We start from the raw sequence: 23,231 nt of genomic DNA, 5'->3' as shown, positions 1-23,231 counted from the left end.
AACTAGCCAAGCCACAGTTCACAGCCAGCATCACAGGAGATAAAGCGTCTGGTTTCCCCCGCCCAAACCCGTGCACAAGTGTGAAAGAGTTATAGACGACACATCGGGCAAGGTTGGTCAGGGAAAGTGGTTCGATGATGCTATATAAAGCAATAAGAGTGGTGCTATTATGACCAACTTGAAATCACTGGCCAGTTAAGCAAAAAATACATGAGAAATATGCTTTTCACTTTTTACTAAATATTATACCATTTTAAGTGAGCACATTCATACAGTTCATAAAAGCGAAGCCTTGCTATAAGTATTCATTTATTCTCTCTTCAATATATAAATACTGAGACCCAATAAATGTTTTTCTGTGATTGCAAATATGCTGTCTGGTGTGTTAGAGCCTTAGATCTGTTTTTATAAATATGCCATTCATTTTGAACAATCAAGAAATCCTGCTGGTTTATATAACTACTGTATGTACGGAGAATATGTCCAAATTAAAATACATCCAGTATTGACTATTCAGAAAGTTGCACACATAAAAATGTTTTTGCCTTTTAATAAGACAATACATGTTAGGTGATGGTGCAGAATTTTACATGCTACAAACCACAGAATTAGCATCACTTAGATTTGATTCATTCATAATTTTTCGGTATAGCACAAAAGGCCACAGTTTCCTCCTGCTCAAAGCAATTTTCTCTCTTAACTGATTGTTTCATTGAACTTGGGCTCTGTCCAATCAATAAGCACTTGCCTGGCCATGACAGTGACAAATGAAAAGCCCCTACTTTGTCCGTATAAAATTGTTTATCCACTAAAAAAATTACTTACACAGAGATATGAAAAGCTGCCTGGGTGTATATCATATCTCGCCCGTTTGATGCCATTTTAAAGGTCTTATATTACACAAAATGGATTCCTGTGAAATTTAAGCCATGTAATACCATTGTTACCTCATCAACACATACCTGGAATTGTGTTTTGTTTCATCCACACGTGTTTGAGTACACACACACACACATAAACTCAATATAAACGTAGAAAGTAGTTTTTGTTTTTTTTTTAAAAAGGGAAAAAATAAAAATAAAAAATTAACTAAATAACTAAATAATAATAAAATAAATAACATAATAGCAATAATAATGATGATGATACTTAATAATGAAAAGGATTATATATGTACGTATACAACATATACAAAATGTGTACCAGGTACATACATATATATATATATATATATATATATATATATATATATATATATATATATACACACACACACACATATACACATACATATACATATATACATACTCATATACATACACATACCTACATATACACATACAAGTATAAAATAAAGAAATAATAAGTTAGTAACTAAAAAGGGAGGCAGTCAGGTTACACATTCATACAGTACATTTGAGAATACACATACGTATCGAGTACACATTTTCAGGATTTCAGTAGTTTTTTTTTTTTTTTTCCTAGACAGAAAACCACTGAAATCCTTTACATTTTGCATTACAGTTACTCCGAGTAGCCCTATATTATTAGTCTGTCTACATCTCAAAAAGTCAACGTGTGCTGTTCCACCTTGTGATGTCATTAAGTGGTAGTTTTCAAGTTAACAGCTACCTTTTACAGTAAGTTCAGGAGAGATAGGTCATTTCGGATCTGAAAGCATCCATGGTCATCCTTTATTCTAGTGAAGGTGTAAAGAGTTTAAAAACACAGTGGAGCACTTCTTGTACAGGACAACACAAGGTGGAACAGAATGTTTTCTGATTGAGTCTAAATATGCTGATTTTGCATGTTAAAATGTGTGAATGAAACAAAAATACAGTTATGTTTTTGATGAGGAAACAACATAACTGGGATTAGAAAATAGTAATACGAGCCCTTTAAAATAGCGTGACAGCTTTTACTCGGGTTCAATTTCACCTCCTCTAAACTTGTGCCTGTGAACCCATTGTTTGAAAGCACCCAAAGTCTATCTAAATCCTATTGCACCGACTCGATTGCTTTGTGCTGCACTTGTCACTCACTTGCTTCGAGAGTAGTGGTGCACTCCTCGCTGACGACCGGACCGCAGCCCATGGTGGTGCAGGAGCGCAGGTAGAACTTGTATTTGCTCACAGCCTCCAGGTCCCGTAAGAGCCATTTGGTGGTGTCTGGGGTGCTGATGTCAACTGTCTGCAGTGGGCCAGCTTCTTCTGTGTCGTTTACTGCAAAAGAAAAATTCTGATGAATACATAAACGGTATCTGAAGTGGCTTTGGAGAGGTAAAAGGTTAAAATATGACAGACAAAAACTAACCTGAATTCTTACAGTGTTGCTATGTCCTTGACAAGACTTTTCACCCTGGTCTGTTGTGTATGTATGAGTGTGCAAGTGTGTGACTGGTAGTTGAAAAGACCATAGCTACATACCACTTACCAACACCGGGTGTGTGGAGACAGTGACTGAATAATGCATGTTAAGCGACTTTGAGTGTCTACACGACAAAAATATTCCCAGACTCTTTGTGCATACAGTTTGTTATCACAATATATTGACTATTACATTGAAGATGTTCTTATTGGATTCTGTGCTTTAATATTATGTCTGTAAAATATGAGTTCAGCAAAAAGATATTTTTATTTTGCTTTATTTGTTTTTTATCTTGACAAGTTTTAAAGGTCTACTGCCTCCTTCATGTGAGATGATTTTAATGTCAGCTTTGTCTATAGCGCAAAAGAAAATACATTAGTTGAGAGGGGAGTTAAAGAGGCAGTTTTGTTAGGAAAGGCAATCCATCTTTGTGCCAGAATGGGAGTCTTAGACATCATTTATCTCCTATTTATAACTCCTAAATCAAAACAAGGAAAACAATAGTGATAGCCTGTATGCTAATAGGTGAGAGGTGTAAGAACACCTATTAGGGCCCTGAACGATTATGCAAAATATGACTCACACACACTAACGCACAGAAACTGTAGACAAATAGGTTAGTTTCAGTGTAGTTAGCTCCTCCCTTCAAACAGATATAATGCAGTGTCCACCAGCAATCTGACCAGAACTGAAGAAGCCACTTGGATGAGCAGCAAAATGTCTTAACTCTAAAACTTCTGTCCAGTTGACAGAAGTGCATTTTTCTTATGCTATGGAGTATACCTGGACAACTGAGCCCATATGGAAAAAAACTGGAAAAAAATATAAGAATTTACCAGTGTCTTTGTAGTAAATCTTTATATAAGGTTAATATGTGTCATGTGTGGTTTACTCCTGAAAATGTCCCCCTTTTACATTTTTCTCATACAACTATATTATGAAAAACTAGTAAAGATAAAGTGAACATTTTGCAGGACATTTACAGGTAATGTGCATGATAAACTACATTTTCTTTGTATGTTCCATGTAATGTTTGTATTCTTTAATTATATGTTGCAGAAAAAACAATCAGAGTCTGAAGGGGGATTTGACCCCAGATCTATCATGTGGATCCAGTGACTTATCAATAGAGGTAACCAGCTGTTGAGTTCAGTAGGAACAATAGCAGATATTGAGGACAGTTACAAGTACCTTGGTATTTGTAAGTGATATGACGTCTTGTCAGTTGAGGCATGTGAAAAAAACATAAGTGTATAGCTGCTTTTTGGAATATTACAAGTCAATATAGACCTTTGTAATAATTAGGATTTTGCAAAGTAAAAATATTTTTACAGCCTGATGTTTGTTCACTGTGATATCAGTGGAAGATGTTTTTTAAGGTTGTAAAGCAATATTTACATTACTGTGTTTACCCCCATGCTGCACAACACACACACACACACACACACACACACACAGCAATCAAGTTTAAGGAAACAATCATCATTTCACTTGTTTTTCTATGAATTAAATGACCTTTGTCCAACACTTGTGAGGACATTGTGTGTGGGATCAGTGTCATATTCAGCTCTTGCAGGTTACAAAGTTTTATATGTTTCATGCTGCACATATTTACCAAAGATCTTGTAAGTGTTTTTTTTCACTGTCATATACAAATCTTTTAGGATTCAGATAAAAAATGTTCAAATGGTGTGTGATTTGTCTATAACTTTTCCATATGGGAGGGATTACGAAGATGTCAGCTTTGTCAGAAATATCTCTTATCTCTTTGTCTCATTCAAATATAACTTAAAGATAATACATAACAAATTGTAATGATATACATCTTCTCTAATAAAAGGATACTGTTTACACGCTTGAAGACGTAGTGTAAAAATGTCAAATACAATACTACTTGCAGGGGTCACATGCATTAACCCCACACGGCGTACTAGACTGGAGATAAATGGTATGGGCTGCACTCTGCCTCTGTAGTGAAAGGATGTCATTTTTATTACTTAAAGCGTCAGTGCTGGTGGAGAGGTGGCATTTATGTTCTTTTCAGCACAAACAAACACAGCAGGTGTTCTGGTGACCTTTGCTATGAAAGAGGTGCCACATCTCGCTGTTTGGAAGCCATCGCAACAAAGACAAATATGTTTTTGCCTGGCTTTTTTTTTTTTTTTTTTTGCATAGAAACTACCCACTGTTATCACACCACAATGCTTTGTAGTTGTTTTGTTCCCAAGGACAAAAAAGGGCCGTTTGCTGGTGAATTATTTAACTCTGCTATTCTGAAGCTGTACAGTAGTTGGATCACATGCATAGCTATTTTCTTGCTTTTCCAAAAATGCCCAAGCTTGGCAGTTGGCAACATGGTCTCAAAGGGTAAACCAGTAAAAGCTGTGCACTTTGGCTCCTAAAGCAATTTGCAGGCCATAATATTTTCAAATGCTTCGGGGCTGCTGGGCTGAAAGCGTCTGGCCTTGTGCAGTACTAACAGACCAACAAAGATCTGCCAATGACCTGACAGCCAACTCAAATGGCAGAGAAGCAAAATGAAATAAAAAACAAGGTTACTTCCAACTCCCACTCATCACAACAATATTTGAAATCAGTGCGAGCCAACTACAAGCTACGGTGGATTCAACTTATTTGAATTACAACTGAGGGACATTGTCGATCCAAGCAATTATGTGCTACAGAGAGACACTTCAAGATAATTGCGCAAGGGTCAAAGGAGTTTACAGTCACATTCAATCACTGTTTTAAATGCATGTCTACAGTTGCGTTGGGGGACAACTGCAGCCAAAGTGAATCTATTGTATCGGATTGCAGACACCATTGAAAGGGAGAGTAATGGCCAACAGTGAGTACAGTGTTGACCACTCTCACTCCGTCTCCTTTGTGGTCATTTGCATATGAATTGAAGTGTCTCCTAACATTATACATTGCAATGATTTTTGTTACTATAACTAAAAATAAAACATTTCATACGGCAGATATTTAAAGACCCTGTAACTGATTTTTATGAAGTATTTGAGCACAATTTGTCTATACTGTATCAGCAGTACTTGAGGTCAAAACATATATATAATCATAAACAGTGTTGGGGAGTAACAGATTACATGTACTGGAGTTATGTAATCAGAGTACAAATTATGAGTAATTGTATTCAGTTACAGTTACTGTTTCAGTGAGTGGTAATTGGATTACAGTTACTTTGTTGAAATAAATGGATTACAGGGCGGTAATTTCCTGTTTTCACATTTTGGACTAAACCAGGTCTAAACCAGGACTAAACCAAGACTAAACCAGGACTAAACCAGGACTAAAGCAGGTCTAAACCAGGACTAAAACCAGGACTAAACCAGAACTAAAACCAGGACTAAACCAGGTCTAAACCAGAACTAAACTAATACAATATGACACTAACAGTAGGTGGACATAACTGAAGTCAGCAGTGATCTCATATAAAAATCATTTCTTTATCAATAATATTTTTTATATGGTCAAATAAAGACTGAACAAACATGAACTTTCAGGATGTGTTTGTTACATTCATGTAGTTTTAAAAAACGTGACAATATCAAGTAATCCAAAGTATTCAGATTACGTTACTCACCTTAAGTAATTTAATAGATTCCGTTACAAACTACATTTTGGGGTATGTAATCTGTAATCTGTAGGGGAATACATTCCCACACCTTCCCAACACTGATCATAAATCATAAATTCATAATCTGAAAGTAGTGAAAAGTGCTTATAAACTCATCACAGTGAATGCTCTGAACGCATAAAATAAATAAGGAATAACTCTGGACCACTGCAAACTTTTAAAATGAACTACTTCTCTTTTTCATGTTTTAAAGACAGTAAAAATCTGTAACAGTGCCTTTAACGTTCCAACATAGCTAGAACATGCATTTCTCACCCTCATTGCAAAGAAGCAAAGCCAGTTAAATGGAAGTCACAAGCAAGGATACAACTGCAATTTATTAACTATTTAATGGAGAAAAAAAGAAAAATCTTCAAAACAGGCCCCATTAAAGGCTGTTGTAGTGGTGGGCGTACCCCTGAAGCATCTGTGCAACATCTTGAGATTCCAAACGCACCGCTTAGACCCCGCGCTGACAGCTGGTTGCATTATCCTCTACATTTCGCACATGACTCGCTTCAAGGGAACTTTAAAAAAAAAGTCACACTTCAAAGGCTCCATCGGCTTTATTGCAGCGCCACAATCAAAACGTCCTCGGCTAAAAGACTGCTAGACACTTGGCCCTTTTGTGCAGTTGCCAAATCAAACTCAATTAGCCAGGAAATGTGCCGCTAAGATACTGCTGGAAGTTGGGAGTCATTAGCTTTGTTCGAACTTGTGTTTAAGGACAGCAAAGAGCAAGGTGTCCCAGTAGAGCAGAGGTGAAGACGGGATAGGGTCAGAAGACAACACAAAACAGCTCTGTGGACATCACCTTTGCTGGCTTTGTGTACATGAGTTGGTGGTTTTGCTCCGACCCCGTCCGTGACCTCAGCGTGACCTCACCCTAACTCAGACCACCTTGATTTCCCCAGCTGCACCCAGGGTCTGAGAGGTTAGACCAAACCCAATGAGCCATATATCCACCCACCCATGAAAGACTGCAGTGGTGTACATCGGTTTACCGTCAGAGGCAGTTGTGTATGTGAAGAATTCCTATGAAAATCAAATCTAAATGCAATCTTCAGTTCAGAAATGATCTTCACTCAGAGATAATTTGGCCAGAATTGGGAAAATAATGTAAGATTTACCCTACACAAATTCAGTAATGAAACGTACAGTTCTTAAAGGTGCATTTTGGAATATTACTGGTGGAGGGTCTGCCATCTGCTTGTGTCTATAAAGAGAGTATTACTTTCCCTAGAATGTTCCACAATATGGCATCAAACGTATCTAGCTCAACAGAGACAAGCAAGTGATGCTTGTCTCTGTTGCTTGAAACCAGGACTAAAACCAGGTCTAGACCAGGTCTAAACCCAGGTCCAAACCAGGACTAAACCACAACTAAAGTAGGACTAAACCAGGACTAAACCAGGTCTAAACCAAGACTAAACTAAAACTAAACTAGGTCTAAACCAGGTCTGAACCAGGACTAAACCAGGACTAAAGCAGGACTAAACCAGGTCTAAACCAAGACTAAACTAGAACTAAACTAGGTCTAAACCAGGTCTAAACCAAGACTAAACTAGAACTAAACTAGGTCTAAACCAGGTCTAAACCAGGTCTAAACCAGGACTAAACCAGGACTAAACCGAGACTAAACTAGAACTAAACCAGAACTAAACCAGGTCTAAACCAGGACTAAACCAGGACTAAACCAAGACTAAAACCAGGTCTAAACCAGGTCTCAAACAGGATTCAACAGGACTAAATCATGCCGTGTGGACGTGTCTCCTCCTCTTCTATCAATAATATTTTTAATTTGGTTCAGTAAAGTCTGGGCTTTTTATTTTCTTTTATCAGACAAAACATCTTATGTTACGATATTCTGGTCTTTGCTTCTCTACAGCAAATGAAGTAATCCAAAGTATTCAGATTACGTTCCCCACTTTAAGTAATTTAATGGATTACGTTACAAACTACATTTTGGGGTATGTAATCTGTAATCTGTAGGGGAGTACATTTTAAAAGTAACCTTCCCAACACTGTCTACAGCAGATCTATGGAGAGGCAATCTTGCCTCAGTAAGAATGCATGTTGTTGTTGTCATGGTGTTCTATGCTATACAACCCCTATAATTATTTGATGTAAAGTAGATACATTTAACCTCATACCATGTAACCACAAGTAGAGTGCTTTTAATTTTACAGTGTACTTGCAAGATGACAATAACCCGGACACTATCACAGCTGCATTCGAAAAATGCATGTTCTCGTTTGTGTCGTACACGTTAACACTGAAAATCCAGCATAAAAGCACAAGCACGTACTCAGCTGATACTCCAGGAGGTATCCAGTGAGAATCCCATTGGGCTCCAGCGGCGGGGCCCAGGCCAAAGACACGCTGTGCCTCTGTACATCCATGACCCTGAAAACGGGATTCTTCTCTGGGACTGTGGAAAAAGAAAACAATACACACACACACACAGTAAGTACTAGCATTCACCAGCAGCACTGATCCCTACTTTCCTATTATTAGATTGCCCCCTTAGAAGTTGTGAATCGATACACTCCATGCTGTTTTTTTTTTTTTTTTTTTTTTTTTTTTTTGCCAGCTTTCCTACCTCCCTCTGGGGTTTTGAAGTTGACAGGGTGGCTGCCGGGACCGTTGCCCCTCCCGTTGAAGGTCATGACGATGAGGCTGTACTCGGAGAATGGGGTGAGCCCAGGTACTGTGGCGTGTGACCTCTCCCCTGGGACTGTGAGTGTGTGCTTGTCCCCATGTTGTTTCTTTGAGTCGACCAGACTGCGCAGACGCCACCAGTTTATCTGAAGGTGGGAGAGCAAAAAGAGGCAAAAGTTATTCTCAGACTGACTGCAAAGTTTAAAATATTTATACAGTAAAGAAAAAGTGTTAAATGTTGCAGTGGACTGTCTGTTTTGGATCGATACAGCCTTGTGGAAGAGAAAGGAAGCCATTTAAAATGTACATTGGTTTTTAAATCCCAATCTGCAGAAATCATGCAGAGGGAAGAATTGGTTCATTACAGTTCTCAGATGTATTTCGATTGAATTATAGATGACTGAAAATTATATGATGGGTATATTTGGGCATATAACTTTTGAAGCGTATCTCATTTCATTTTTTTTTTTGTTCAGATAAGACTACAGAACTTTTGGAGAAACTTTGTGCTGTGTGCCTGATCACACTCAAACACACCTGAACAGAAAGTTGGAGGGGCTGACTCCCCAAACTAGCAATTTTTCTGACAAGACATGCTGGGAATTGATATACTCAAAAACAAATATTTTAAGTATTTCTTTGATGGATAAATATAGTCCAGATGGTTAAACACATAGTGGATTAATCTCAATTACCCCAGTTAATCATTGGAACTTCTCAACTTCCAACTACACACAACAGATTATCTGCATTTTAATCTTTCCCAATCAGGCATATGCAAAATTTTAATAAACTTTTAGCCTTGTTATAACATTGTTCCCTTAGTTTACACAAAGACTGGTCCATGTGTGTTTGACTAACCAAATTTCAGTTTTTACCTCATTAGTCCCCTGTAAATTGCAGACTTAGGGTCATACGTGTAGGATTCAGAAATGTGTAGCCATTTTTCAACAACAAAAACAGATGAAAACCCACTGCTCGCTAGTGAAAAATGCAACTGTGAAGAGCTGGACCCACTTTTAGATGCTAGAAAAAAACATATGTCTCCTTTAACCAATGTCAACTACTAAATTATGTGTGCAGAACATTAAGCAGGCCAAGTGAAGGAGGTACAGAGGGGTGAAAGAAGTAAATGTTTGGCGCATGGTCAGGCCCTTCCTTTTAAACTGTGTCTAAAGCCAAAGGTGTGTTTGTGAGGCATTACCCTGTAGCCGCCCAGATGTCCGTGCAACTTGTCCTTGTGCACCGGCGCCCAGGTAACCTTGACCACTGAGCCGTTCATCACCTCTACGCCAACATCGTCCGGAGCAGCGGAGGGAACTGCAAAAGGCAAATGGACATCTTACTGCCAGAAGTGGGACAAGAAGTATTACTGGACTAAAATAAGAATGGCAACACAACATTTACATTGACTGCCAAGCTACTGTTATCTTACTGGGAATAAACTGTTGCTAGGGAAACTACATGCTAAAATATATATTTTAAAACCACGGACAAGACAAGTGGGGTACGGATTATGACCTGTGTTGAACTCTTGAGGGCATGTCCAGAAGAAAGCTAAACAGGAAGTACACTTTGTTACGGTGACTTTTGTAATTACTAGTATTTCTGGAAATTTGAACACTGGCTTCTTCTACAATTATTGGGCAAATTGTTTATCATATACAAGTTTTTAAACTGTACCTTTGTATTGTTGACATCCACATTATGCGTACACAAAACCACATCATTTGAATTGCTGGGTTTCAGATGAAATAACAACATTCTATACAAATGTGGATGACTAAAACTAATATTGATGAAATGCAGATTTTTGCTGTGATACAGTGAGTTCTTGGGTCTAGTCACTGATAGAAATGATCAGGTTCAACATTTGGATACTTTATGGCAAAGTACAATGAAATCAATAGGGAAAACTGACTCTTGTCCCCCATCTGGGAGCATGACATCATTACTCTGTACTATCTGAAAACCACCAATACAAGAGAGTAAACAGAGTAAATGGTTCAGCTCAGTGAAAACCACCACTGCCTAAGTCATCTAGACCGTTGTTTCCCAAAGACTGGGTTGGGACCATCAGAGATTTTTTGGGGGGGTTCGCCTTGTCATGATCTGCATGTAGGTCTGCAATATAAGTTTAATTTTGTTCCAGTTTTGCTGGTTCAATTAAATGTTGAAAAGAAAAAGAAATGGGTTACATTTAATGTCCAAATAGGCGACTTATAGACAGTGTTGGGGAGTAACAAATTACATGTACCGGTATTATGTAATCAGAGTACAAATTTATGAGTTAATTGTATTCAGTTACAGTTACTGTTTCAGTGAGTGGTAATTGGATTACAGTTACTTTGTTGAAATAAATGGATTACACGGCGGTATTTTCCGGTTTTCACATTTTGGGCTAAACCAGGACTAAACCAGGTTTAAACAGGGATTAAACCAGGACTAAACCAGGTCTAAACCAGGACTAAAACCAGGTCTAAACCAGGACTAAACCAGGATTAAACCAGGATAAACCAGGTCTAAACAAACCAGGACTAAACCAGGACTAACAATTAAACCAGACTAAACCAGGACTAAACCAGGACTAAACCAGGATTAAACCAGGACTAAACCAGGACTAAACCAGGACTAAACCAGGATTAAACCAGGACTAAACCAGGACTAAACCAGGTCTAAACCAGGATTAAACCAGGATTAAACCAGGACTAAACAATATGACACCCAACAGTAGGTGGACATAATTAAAAGGTGATCTCATAGAAATAATTTCTCTATCAATAATATTTTTAATCTGGTTAAGGAGAGACTGGTCTTTTTATTGTCTTTAAACAAACAAAACATCTTAGTCTTTGTTTCTCTACAGTAAAACAAAAGTCTGTTCATGGAGATTTGGGCTCAACAGACAATTTGAAGAGAACAAACAAGAATTTTCAGGATGTGTTATTACATTCATGTAGTTTTAAAAAGCATGACAACATCAAGTAATCCAAAGTATTCACAGATTATGTTACTCACTTTAAGTAATTTAATGGATTCTGTTACAAACTACATTTTGGTGTATGTAATCTGTAATCTGTAGGGGAATACATTTGAAAAGGAACCTTCCCAACACTGATTATAGATCCTTTTATTACTAGTTCAATTACTGTTTTTCATTGTTTAAAACTTGAGTAATACTAATTGTTCAAAGAGACATGATCAGTCAGTCAACAATAAAATATCCTCATTAATGTTCAGTTGATTTACGTATAATGTCTATTGACTTGGGTTGCGAAGGTTTGCGACTTTTAAAATATGGATCCCCAGAAAAAAAGTGATCTAAAAAGTGAAAACGCTTATCTAGACGGTTTATTTTTCAATTTTTTCATGACAATTACACTAGAACGCAATATAATAAAAGCAGAAGAAGGTACATACAGTCCTCTCCTGAGTATCCTGTCACAATCTTGGGCTCCGGTCCCCAGCCCTGATTGTTCTTGGCTTGGATCTTGATTTCATACGGAACAAACGTCGGCGTGTTCTTCACCAAAAAGGAATGCCTCTTCACCATGTGTTCATGCCAGTCCTCCTCAATATCCTGCCGCCTATAGCTCACCTTGTACTCCAACCCGGGCCCGTTGTGTTCTATGGGCAATAAAGGCTGCGGATACAATACAGGGTAAACATAGTAAAAAAGGGAACAACAGCTGAAAGTTTCATAGAGACATCCACAGTTGCATAAGACGTCTGTTGTATTTCAGCGGTCGCCTCTGTGGGATTAAAGTGACAAGCAGACCCAGTGAACTGTGTTTGGAACAGTAGCGTTTTATCTCGCTATCTAGTAAAACAATGGAACAATTGACCCCGACTTACAGCCCGGCTCTGCTTTGATACGGGCTTTGCAAAGGCATCGTGGATGAAAAGATCTATCTCACCACAGAGGCCGGCCCTTTGCTGAGAAATGGGATGAGAAACCATTACATACAAAAGCAAATCATTAGCAGACGGGGAGCACATAGATCTAGAATTCTGCGCAGGATGACAGAGAAGCTGGATAATAAGGCCAGAGGAGAATGAAGTCAAATATATTGCGTCTTAAAGAGGAGTTTGGTTTCACAGCATTTGTCATTGTACAATAGTCTAAGAGTTATGAATAAGGGCCAGACTAAAGATTACCACTGCAGATGGAAATGTCATAAGCGGCAGTTTCTCATTGCAAAATTCTCATTGATAATTGCCTGCACCGTATTGATAAAACCTCCCCACCTTGAGTACCGTAGGCTCTGTGAATAATTCAGTTTGTAAAGGCAGCCCATATAACACAATGCACAGCTGTCTGATAAGCACAAGCCTATCTCTGCACCTCACCTCCCAGTTGATATCCATTTCATGTGGCAAATGACCTTCGATTTTGATAGTTTCGGGGTTCTTGTCAGGTGCTGCAAAGAGAGAAAAAAAAGAAAGAAGCAATATAGATTTTGCCGGCATTGTTAGGGAAGAAATCTCAAGTGGAAAAGGCGAACAAGAGAGCAGATTTTTCAACCAGAGGGGAATCAATTATGTAGCAGGGCCGAGTGTTTTAAAGTTCACAGTACGGCGGAGTGGGCCAGACGAGTGGCCCAGAAAGTCCCTGAAAGTCTGGTTTGTGCTAAACAATATGCAGCAGGTGACTCTGACACTTTTATATGGCAAAATCAGCATTGTTATATACACCGTATCATTTTATAAAGCTCAATAACAAGCCATCTGCTGTGCTGCTTATATGACATCACTTAGTTCATCTGAGGGTAAAGATGTAATATTACCACATGTTCTTTATTATAATGGAAATGCAAATAAATACTAATATACTTTTATACTACTTTTCAAAAGCTCAAAACAACAGTATTATAGTTTTCCATGTTTAAAGGGCCTATATTACACTATTTTCTGATTTATGGAGAAAAGTATTCAGTCACCCATCCAAATACTCATACAGGTTTTCCAATCACTTTCATGGCCACAGGTGTATAAAGCACCTCGGCATGCAGACTGTTTCTACTAACATTTCTGACAGAATATGTACTGTACTGTGATAGGATGCCACCTCTGCAGCAAGTCCAGTCCTAAATAGTCCACAGTCAACTGTCAGTGCTATTATAAGAAAGTGGAAGCAATTGGGATCAACAGCAACTCAGCCACGAAGTGGTAGGTCACATAAACTGAACTGACAGGGCGGGGTCAGCGGATGCTGAGGCACAATAATGCGCAGAGGTCGACAACGTTCTGCAGAGTCAATCCCAACAGAGAGACCTCCAAACTTCATGTGTCCTTCAGATTAGCTCAAGAACAGTGCATAGAGAGCTTCATGGAATGAGTTTCCATGGCCGAGCAGCTGCATCCAAACCATACATCTCCAAGTGCAATGCAAAGCGTCAGATACAGTGGTGTAAAGCGCCACTGGACTCTAGAGCAGTGGAGACATGTTCTCTGGAGTGACAAATTGTGATTCTCCATCTGGCAATCTGATGGACGGGTCTAGGTTTGGCAGTTGCCAGGAGAACAGTAGTTGTCTGACTGCATAGTGCCAAGTGAAGTAAAGTCTGGTGGAGTGAGGATTATGGTGGGAGGCTATTTTTCAGGAGCTGGGCTTGGCACCTTAGTTCTAATGAAAGGAACTCTGAGTGCTTCAGTTTACCAAGAGATTTTGGGCAATTCCATGCTCCCAACTTTGTGGGAAGAGTTTGGAGATGGTCCCTTCCTCACCAACATGACTGTGACCAGTGCACAAAGCAAGGTCCATAAAGAAATGGATGAAAGAGTTTGGTGTGGATGAAGCTGACTGGCCTGCACAGAGTCTTGACCTCAACCTGATAGAACACCTTTGGGATAAATTAGAGCGGAGACTGAAAGCCAGGCCTTCTCATCTAACATCAGTGTGTGACTTCACAAATGCGCTTCTGGAAGAGTGGTCAAAAATTCCCATAAACACACTCCTAAACCTTGTGGACAGCCTTCCCAAAACAGTTGAAGCTAACCCTAAACTGCAAAGGGTGGACCTACATCATATTAAACCCTATGGATTAAGAATGAGATGTCACTATGTGACTTAAAGCAGGTGAGCAAATACTTCTGGCAGTATAGTCTATGATTTAATGTTTGCTCATCAAAAACATACATGGAGTTGTGTTTTGTTTCATTCACACACTTATTGCATATTTAGGCATGCTCTCAAACTGAAAACAATGTGTTTCACCTTGTGAGGTCATGTGGTAATACAGGAAGTGCTCCACTGTGTTTTTAAACTCCATACACTTTCACTAGAAACTAGATGATGTCAGTCCTGGAAAATCCTCTGTACTGAACAAAAGGTAAAAGGAGCTGTTAACTTGAAAACTATGGCATTACAAGCTTTGGAAATGTTTACATAATAATAATAAAGGGTTTCTCAAACATGTGAATGAAACACACCACAACTCTGGGAGGGTTTATGAGGATGTAACCACATTCTAACATGGCATTAAGCTCACAAGAGTCAATTATGCATAACATAGAATCTTTAATGTAAGTTTAGTATATACACTTAACAATAAAATGACTTATAGTAAAAAAGTAATTAGTATCTTACCAAAATAAACTGAAATGAGCTTTTATTATTAGCTTGTGGATTTAAACCCCTGGTCTTTCCTTACTTGGTCAGTCTACTTTCTATTCGATTGCCAAAAGGTTTGGAAGCAGGCCACAGAGTGCAGTAGATAAGTGTTCTTTTTTGGGACGTGTCAATCACAGCCGCTAATTTGTAGCAAGTGTCTCTCAAATGTGGAAGACATGTCTTCTTGAATATCCAGCATTCTGAACAAAATATATGACTTATTTCACCTCAGATTTACAGTTTGTGCTTCAATTGTTCTGCAGAAATCAGTTTCTCCGTTATGTGAGTTTTTTGTTGGTTTTGCTTCTTTTCTCATAAGCCACCATGTTTGTTTTGGCTCAAATGGACCATGTGTTTCTCTGATTAGCTGTTAATCTGGCTGTCAATCATACCATCTGTAATTGTACAAACTAAAATGCCTAAGTATTGTGGTCTTGGCTGGCCAGGACAGATCTATTCTGTCTATTGGAGGACAAATTCCTTAAGGAACATTGCTTTGAATTATTGTACCAAAAATAATATAGGAGGGTTAGTGAGTGTTTCCAAGTAATTAACAATATGCAATGAAAGCATCAAACCTGCAGATGGGGTTTTGTATCTCTCTGTGGGCTCACTGTAGGCTCCCGTGCCGACTGCATTCACACCCGCCACTCTAAAGCGATAGTCGACGTGACCATGGAGCTTGAGCAGGGTGGAGTGAAGATTCCCCGGTACTCGGAGCAGCTCCTTCCATTTCCCCGGCTCCCACTGACTCTCCTCGAATTGGATAATAAACTCTGTAGACAGCAAAAGACAATCAGGACCACCTCTCCGGCTGTTTATGCCGAAGGTTGCTTATCTAACCACCAGCTGTGCCGAAAACTCCCTCAAACCATGCTCTCGGTCTGTGTAATCCAGCGGGGGGCTAATCATAATTCATGCACGGGTGAATCAATAATAGAATAATTTTGTACAAGATGGTATCAAACTGTTGTATTAACATGCAGAATTGTGATTATGGGGCCAAAACAGTGCCTGGCATACTAATTGTGCTGACCAGAATGACTCATATTAGATGCACTGTCACATCCGCAGTGTTGCAGATGCGGTTATACCTGTTGTGGAGCTGTTGTGCTCGTCTCCAGGGATCCATTTGAGTTTCACATTTCTCCCCTTGTGTTCAGACAGGACCAAGCTCTCAGGTGCATCAGGTACGTCTGCAAACAACACGGTCTTAGAAAAAATAATCTGACACAACAACTTTTATCAGAGAGAAAAGAAGCAATGGAAGACATGTTGAGGGGTTATAATGACAAGGAGGAGAAAGCCAAGTTTAATTGTCAAGGGTAGACTAGGATGAAACAACAAGACACGATGTTATTGATCCCACAGTGAAAAGAATCACATGCTGCTGTAATAACAAATACAGTTATCATGATACTACAATTTCAAACTAAAATGTCACACTTTTGGTAAATGGTCACATTTTTCTATAGCACTTTTCCACCTTCAAGGCACTTTACAACAAGGAACCACCCACCCATTCACACACCAGTGTACACAGACACTGTGGGCAAGGTGGGTTAAGTGTCTTGCCCAAGGACACAATGACAGCATTCATCTGTGGGAGCTGGAATCACACCAGCCAACCTGTGGGTCAGTGGATCTGACCGCTCAACCTGTGATGTTTATGTTGAGAGCTGGAATTGAACCACCAACCTTCAGATCAGTGGGTGAATGCTCCACCAACTGAGCTACTACTGCCCCTTTTAACAGACTCAATACTAATTTTAAAGCTCAAAAGATCATTTAAAATTTTGAATACATTATTGTAATTTTCAAGACAAAATAATAGTATCTGGCCATTATACCACGTGGTTTTACTTTAGTTCTGATAAATGTCAAGAGGAAAAAGTCATGTTTTATTCAGTTATATGTTTTTTTTCCACTTAAGTGAGTATTTAGTTTGGATACTAATTTAATCTGTGTTTGTCTCCTTTTGATGACCTAGATCAGTGATTAAAAAAGCATACAAAAAAAAAAAAGAGAACAAAAACAATTATTACAAATATTACAAATATTTGTTTAAAGGACAAAACACAGAATAAATAAAACACAGCGGAAACTCAATACAGTACTGCTATAATCTTATATGTGAGCGAGCAGGGCAACTTTTTGATAAGTGGTCCAATGAAATATGTCCAAAGGGGAACACTGACAGACCTTCCAAAGTCTCTAGGCACTTCCCAGTAAAAGTTAAGTACACCCAGACTATATACTTTACAGAGAAAATCAAACATTTCCCCCATGAGCATGTTCTTGGCAAAAGTGGCAAGGGAAAATTGCCTTTTAACCTTGAGCAGACCCTCTTATGACCTGGTATCTGTGTTAGAAAGTTACAAAGGAAAGCAAAAAAAAAAAAAAAGGACCTATTGTGAGATGACCCAACCCATTTAAACACAGTACTTTTAATTTCTATTAAAGTGTATTAAGTTACTGAAAAGAATAAAAATGCTTCTTGCTTTGATGTCAACTTTAAGTATTTATAAAGGTTAATCAGATCCCAGATTATGACAGCATTAATGATGCATTAGAGATGTTTATACTTTGCCTAGAATTCCCAACAGTATGTCACTAAAATGACTGTCTCTGTCTTGCATTTAATTCAATTGTCGGTGTTTTTAATTGCCAAAATTACTTTGAAAACAAATCATATCTCCACAGATCTGACCTTTAACTTGTCCTGGTGGTGGCAGCTGCATGTCTCCATGGATGTAAATAAATAAATAAATAAATAAATAAATAAATAAATAAATAAATAAATAAATAATAAATAATAATAATAATGCCATACCACAGATTTTTTCTTTTTTTTGGTATTATTATTTATTTTTCTTTTCTGGGGGGGGGGCATCTGATTTGTGTACGCAAAAAATAATAATAATAAAAAAATAATAATAGAAAAGTAATAAAAACTCCATGGAAACAAGCAGGTAGCAGACCCTCCGCCTGAAAATTTAGTTAGTCCACCTTTAGACTCTTGGTTGGTCAGCTCCCAGATTATGACATCAATAACTTCTACTATCACAGAAAAACTTGTAATAATACTTGTAAAATACTTGTAATACTTGTAAAATGGTAAATGTGAGGTCAAACAAACTTGATTTAGAACATGAATTTCAGGGGTGCATCTCCTCACCTAGGACAGTGAGCCAGGCCGACGCCGCATCCTGGTCTAGGGGCGTCCTGGCCACACATCTGTACAGACCCTGGTCCTTGTGGCTCACATTGATAATATGAAGAACTCCCTCCTCCACTAAGTATCTGCTGACAGGAAGATGGGAGACAGACGCAGTATTGATTGACAAACGCGAAACCGCAATCCAGCCGAGACTGAAAGAGCCGCGCGAAAACTCCTCTCTCCTACCTTGGATTCTCAGTGTAGTTCAGGCCTATCTCCATATCATCCTTTTCCCAAAGGAGCTCAAAGTCATTGCTGAAGGACTTGTCGTACTCTGCCAGGCACGAGAGCTGCGCCGTGGTACCTATTAAGATCTGCTGTTCCTCTGGGCCCACCACTATTCTTGTGGGATCTTCCATAGGCACAGCAGCATTAGTTACATTCCAAGGACTGTGAGTTGAAGCAAATACTTGAACATATGTTTCAAAACAGTTTACCTTTCACAGAGAGCTTTGCCTCAATCGCAGAAGTTCCCTCAATGTTCTTGGCGAGGCATGTGTACTGCCCCGCGTCATCCTTGTCAGCTTCATAGATCTCCAAAGAGCCATTGTCGTGTATGGAGAAGCGAGGGCCTTGCACAGATTCAAAGGAGTCGTCTCTGCTCCTGCGGGCAAAAGAAATAGAGTGAAACACTTTAGAAATGTTTTGAAACGTCCGGGAATAACTCACATAGGTGCCAGTGAGAGCAGAAATTGGTGACATTTTTCATAACAGCGGGGGTAAAATGGGTTAAACAAATTGAGCAAGGTTAGGAAAACTGGCTTCAGGGGAGGTGAAGTTGACCGTAGGAAATATAGATGTTTATATGTGTGTGTGTGTGTGTGTGTGTGTGTGTGTGTGGGTGTGTTTTCTACTTAGCTTCACAATCATTTTCAGCAACTTGGCTTTGTAGTATGAAACCAAAACAAAATGTCATATGAAATAAACAATAATAATACACAAATACAGTGACAATTTTACATATTCAAACACAATTTTCATCAGCAATATAGGTCATTTAAAAAAAACATAATTAATAATAAAAAGTAGTAGAATAGTTTTACTTATTTTGTAATATGGTATGTATTAAAATAGTGCTTATCATATAAACATATTACATCTAATTCCAGTTGTTCAGAGGACCACTCCCTGTAGATGAATCATATTGACACTATGCAGTGACATCACACTGGGGATGTTTTACAGATATGCCTATGGCGGAATGTTAAGCAGCTACCATAATGATTACCATTAGAAAAACATTGCTGATTTTTAAAAAAAGATTTGTATAATTTTTTTTGTTTTGTTTATTTCATTTATTCATTCAAGTATAAAAAAGACGTCAACATACAAAAAATGAATGAAAAGGAGCAGACAGAAAAGTAATCTTAAGTTATCTGCCCCCTTTTTCCCTATTCAAGACGACACATCAACATCGATAGTTACTTTAAAACATTTCAAAACACTACATTTCAGTTCAGACACAATATGAACATCTGAACATCTGAAAGTCTACAAACGCAAGAAAAAAATACAAAATTGATTTAAACAATACATTTTCAGGCCTGTGATCAATTCCAGCATTCACAGTCTTGCTTAGGTGTTTGATTTTCAACAAAAACAGGTGCGTGTGAGTAACTGTTTTAAGTCAGCTCATCTTATATCAGATGACCTGTTGTAGTTCCAACTAAGCCATCTCTTTCTGGTCAGATTGTGTTAAATTAAAGATCAGATTAAAGTCTAACAGAGCTTCAAACAGAGTAGTGCCTTTAGTTAGCATCACACCCTCAGGGAAAGTTGATCACATCAGCTGCAGAGTATCAACTGAATAAGAGTAAAGTGCTGAAACATATTTGAACAAGACGGAGCCATAACGAGAAATCCTGTCTGTAGAAGGAGCATTTGCAGTCAGTTGATATCTAGTGCCCTCTGCTGGTGCAAGCTAAACACTTACCAAGTGATGGTGGACGGAGGAGAGCTGAAGACGTTGCAGTGCATAATGACCCCCTTCCCCTCCACAGCGGAGTAATCTTCTCCCTCATTGGTCAGAATCATGGGAGGAAGATCTGCACAGAAACAGGTCACCAAATACAATGGAAAGATTCTAAATTGTTCTATTATACTTCGGTTCAGTGAAATGCAGTGAGGTGATTTTATGTGAAGTTAGAAAATAAAGCGTATATATGGATAGGGGTGTGCAAAAATATCAGAATATCGATATATCGTATCGTTTAATGTGATGATACAGTATCGATATCGTGGGCTGCTCTATCGATATATCAGCAAGAGTATTTTTACATGTGTTTTACTACATTATTTTGTTACAGAGCTACAGTTTTGTTGCTTGTGGAGTGAAAGGAAACTCATTTATGTGACACATTTGACATTTTCACTGTTTTGATGATTAAAATGTTTGTGTTTCATATGAACTTTGCACAAGAAGAAGTGGTTTAACAAAGACTTTAGTATCACAGCCATGGTTTAGACTTTATTTTTTATTGAACCGTATCGAATCAATTTGAAATATATCGTATTAAATCGAAAGTGCACTGTATCGAGATATGTATTGTATCGTGGCCTGTGTATCGAGGTATGTATCGTATCGGCAACTTCTTAATGATACCCAGCCCTATATATGGAGTATAAAGAAATACACTCTTTGGATTTCTTTGAGGAGGTCAATAGATCTTTACCGCCAAAAATATGAGCAACAGGATCCTTCTGGGGTCAAAATCCAGCTGGACTCCCATTGTAACTTCCAGTGTTGGGGAGTAACAGATTACATGTTCCAGAGTTCCATAATCAGAGTACAAATTATGAGTAACTGTATTCAGTTACAGTTACTGTTTCATTGAATGGTAATTAGATTACAGTTACTTTGTTGAAATAAATGGATTACATGGTGGTATTTTCCTGTTTTTACATTTTGGGTTATATCCCCCCCCCTTTTTTTTTCTTTTTTTTTTTTCTCGGTAATTCCACTCATTGTGGAAACTAAACCGGGTCTAAACTAGGTTTAAACTAGATCTAAACTAGATCTAAACCAGGACTAAACCAGGACTAAAACCAGGTCTAAAACAGGTCTAAACCAGGACTAAACCAGGATTTAACAGGACTAAACTATCAATAATATTTTTAATACGGTTCAGTAAAGTCTGGGCTTTTTATTTTCTTTTATCAGACAAAACATCTTATGTTACGATATCCTCGTCTTTGCTTCTCTACAGCAAATGAAGTAATCCAAAGTATTCAGATTACATTACTCACCTTAAGTAATTTCATGGATTCCATTACAAACTACATTTTGGGGTATGTAATCTGTAATCTGTAGGGGAATACATTTTAAAAGTAACATTCCCAACACTGGTAACTTCAGTCATTTTTTTTAATATATTGCTAATAAATTAAACAAATACACTTACTGGGCTAGTTCTCCTGAATTACACTCACTATATTATGTGTTTAGACTCTTTGTTACATTCATATAATATACCCAGCATAACCACTAAAGTTGTTAGACAGCTGTTATGTCAAGAAAACAAAAGAATAAAACTGCATAATACTGAGAGACAGAGGCGCTTGCTCCTTATCAGTTTCAGCCACTTCCCCTTATTAAAATACACTGTCTCTCATAATTGTTTACAAAGGAAGCAGCTTGGATTTGGCATTCAGTGAGTGTCCAGCTCAATTAAACCCAGTGTCAGACTTCACACACTGGTGCAACACACAAGCCATATATTGCATCTATCTGTTTTTTTGGTGTAAAGCACCAATATGCTAGTCTTTTGCAATGAAATGAGGTTGGATTTGGAGAAAACTTGTTAGCATATAAATGGCTGTGAATGGGTCTTGTTGTTCCAGGGGGAGAGAGAGAAAATGAAGTATGCATATAGCGTTTCGACAGCCAACCTTCCCCAGGCCCCCAGCTACTTTGTGGTCATATGCCAACATCGACAGCAGCTCTCTCCTTTGATGTGACTCAGCAGTGGTGTCCCTGATGACTAAGTGCAAAGTCTGCCTCTTTCTTAAAAATGAAATGTGTTTTATGAGCTAAGTGTTAATAGGCCCAACAGGTTTATATATACATATATATTTATACAGTAGATAACGCGCATACTTACTCATAATCATGACGTTTGCGTTAACCAGCAGGCTGCCGTGTTTGTTCGAAGCCTCGCACTGGTACACAGCACTGTCCGACTCTTTAGTGTTGTGGAGAACTATTGTGTCTCCAATAACTCTTCTGTTGGGTAATGGTGACTCTGCAAGAAAGCAAATTATCATGTTATTGTGCATGGAGTTCTGTAGTTAAGCTCAGTCAGTTCGTCTAGGCAGTATTCCCAGCATGCAAACAGTTGTATGAGTTCAGAGATCATCATTTAAATATTTATGATTTATGAATACATTCTAGTTTGAAAAAGACATAATTTGTATGAATGTGATATGCTCAATATGTGAGGGTTAAAGAATCTCACTGGATTGCAACATATACTATATTATGTATAAGAGAAGTAGTTAGGTCCCTTTTTTTATATTATATTATTATTATTATTATTATTATTATTATTATTATTATTATTATTATTATTATTATTATATTTTTTAAGTGTTGAGGCCTATAATAAAATACAAAACATGTTAATAGGTTTTACTTTGAGTAATCTTTAATGTTTTAATTTTTAAATAATTGTATAATCTTCACACTTTAAATTAAACTACTTAATTTGCAAATACATTTTTTTCATCACATGAAT

At 38.0% G+C, this 23,231-nt stretch overlaps 1 protein-coding gene across 1 annotated transcript in view; it reads right to left on the bottom strand.

The window, feature by feature from the left end:
• Positions 1-23,231, bottom strand: part of chl1b (cell adhesion molecule L1-like b) — a 106,455-nt gene that overhangs the window by 15,808 nt on the left and 67,416 nt on the right. Inside the window, exons 11-23 of the mRNA XM_055160493.1 lie at positions 22,599-22,739; positions 20,432-20,543; positions 18,936-19,102; positions 18,685-18,850; positions 18,457-18,581; positions 16,373-16,474; positions 15,857-16,054; positions 13,016-13,086; positions 12,086-12,308; positions 9,870-9,985; positions 8,607-8,811; positions 8,313-8,435; positions 2,039-2,222 (exon numbers count right to left, since the gene is read on the bottom strand). Coding sequence (XP_055016468.1) covers positions 2,039-2,222; positions 8,313-8,435; positions 8,607-8,811; positions 9,870-9,985; positions 12,086-12,308; positions 13,016-13,086; positions 15,857-16,054; positions 16,373-16,474; positions 18,457-18,581; positions 18,685-18,850; positions 18,936-19,102; positions 20,432-20,543; positions 22,599-22,739 — 1,933 coding nt within the window. The remainder of the gene's footprint in view (positions 1-2,038; positions 2,223-8,312; positions 8,436-8,606; positions 8,812-9,869; positions 9,986-12,085; positions 12,309-13,015; positions 13,087-15,856; positions 16,055-16,372; positions 16,475-18,456; positions 18,582-18,684; positions 18,851-18,935; positions 19,103-20,431; positions 20,544-22,598; positions 22,740-23,231) is intronic.

The sequence above is a fragment of the Boleophthalmus pectinirostris genome, unplaced genomic scaffold (genome assembly GCF_026225935.1).
Source record: "Boleophthalmus pectinirostris isolate CB_2022bp ecotype Guang Dong unplaced genomic scaffold, ASM2622593v1 HiC_scaffold_3, whole genome shotgun sequence".
NCBI classification, from domain to species: Eukaryota; Metazoa; Chordata; class Actinopteri; order Gobiiformes; family Gobiidae; genus Boleophthalmus; species Boleophthalmus pectinirostris.
This window is presented reverse-complemented; position numbering and strand designations above follow the sequence as displayed.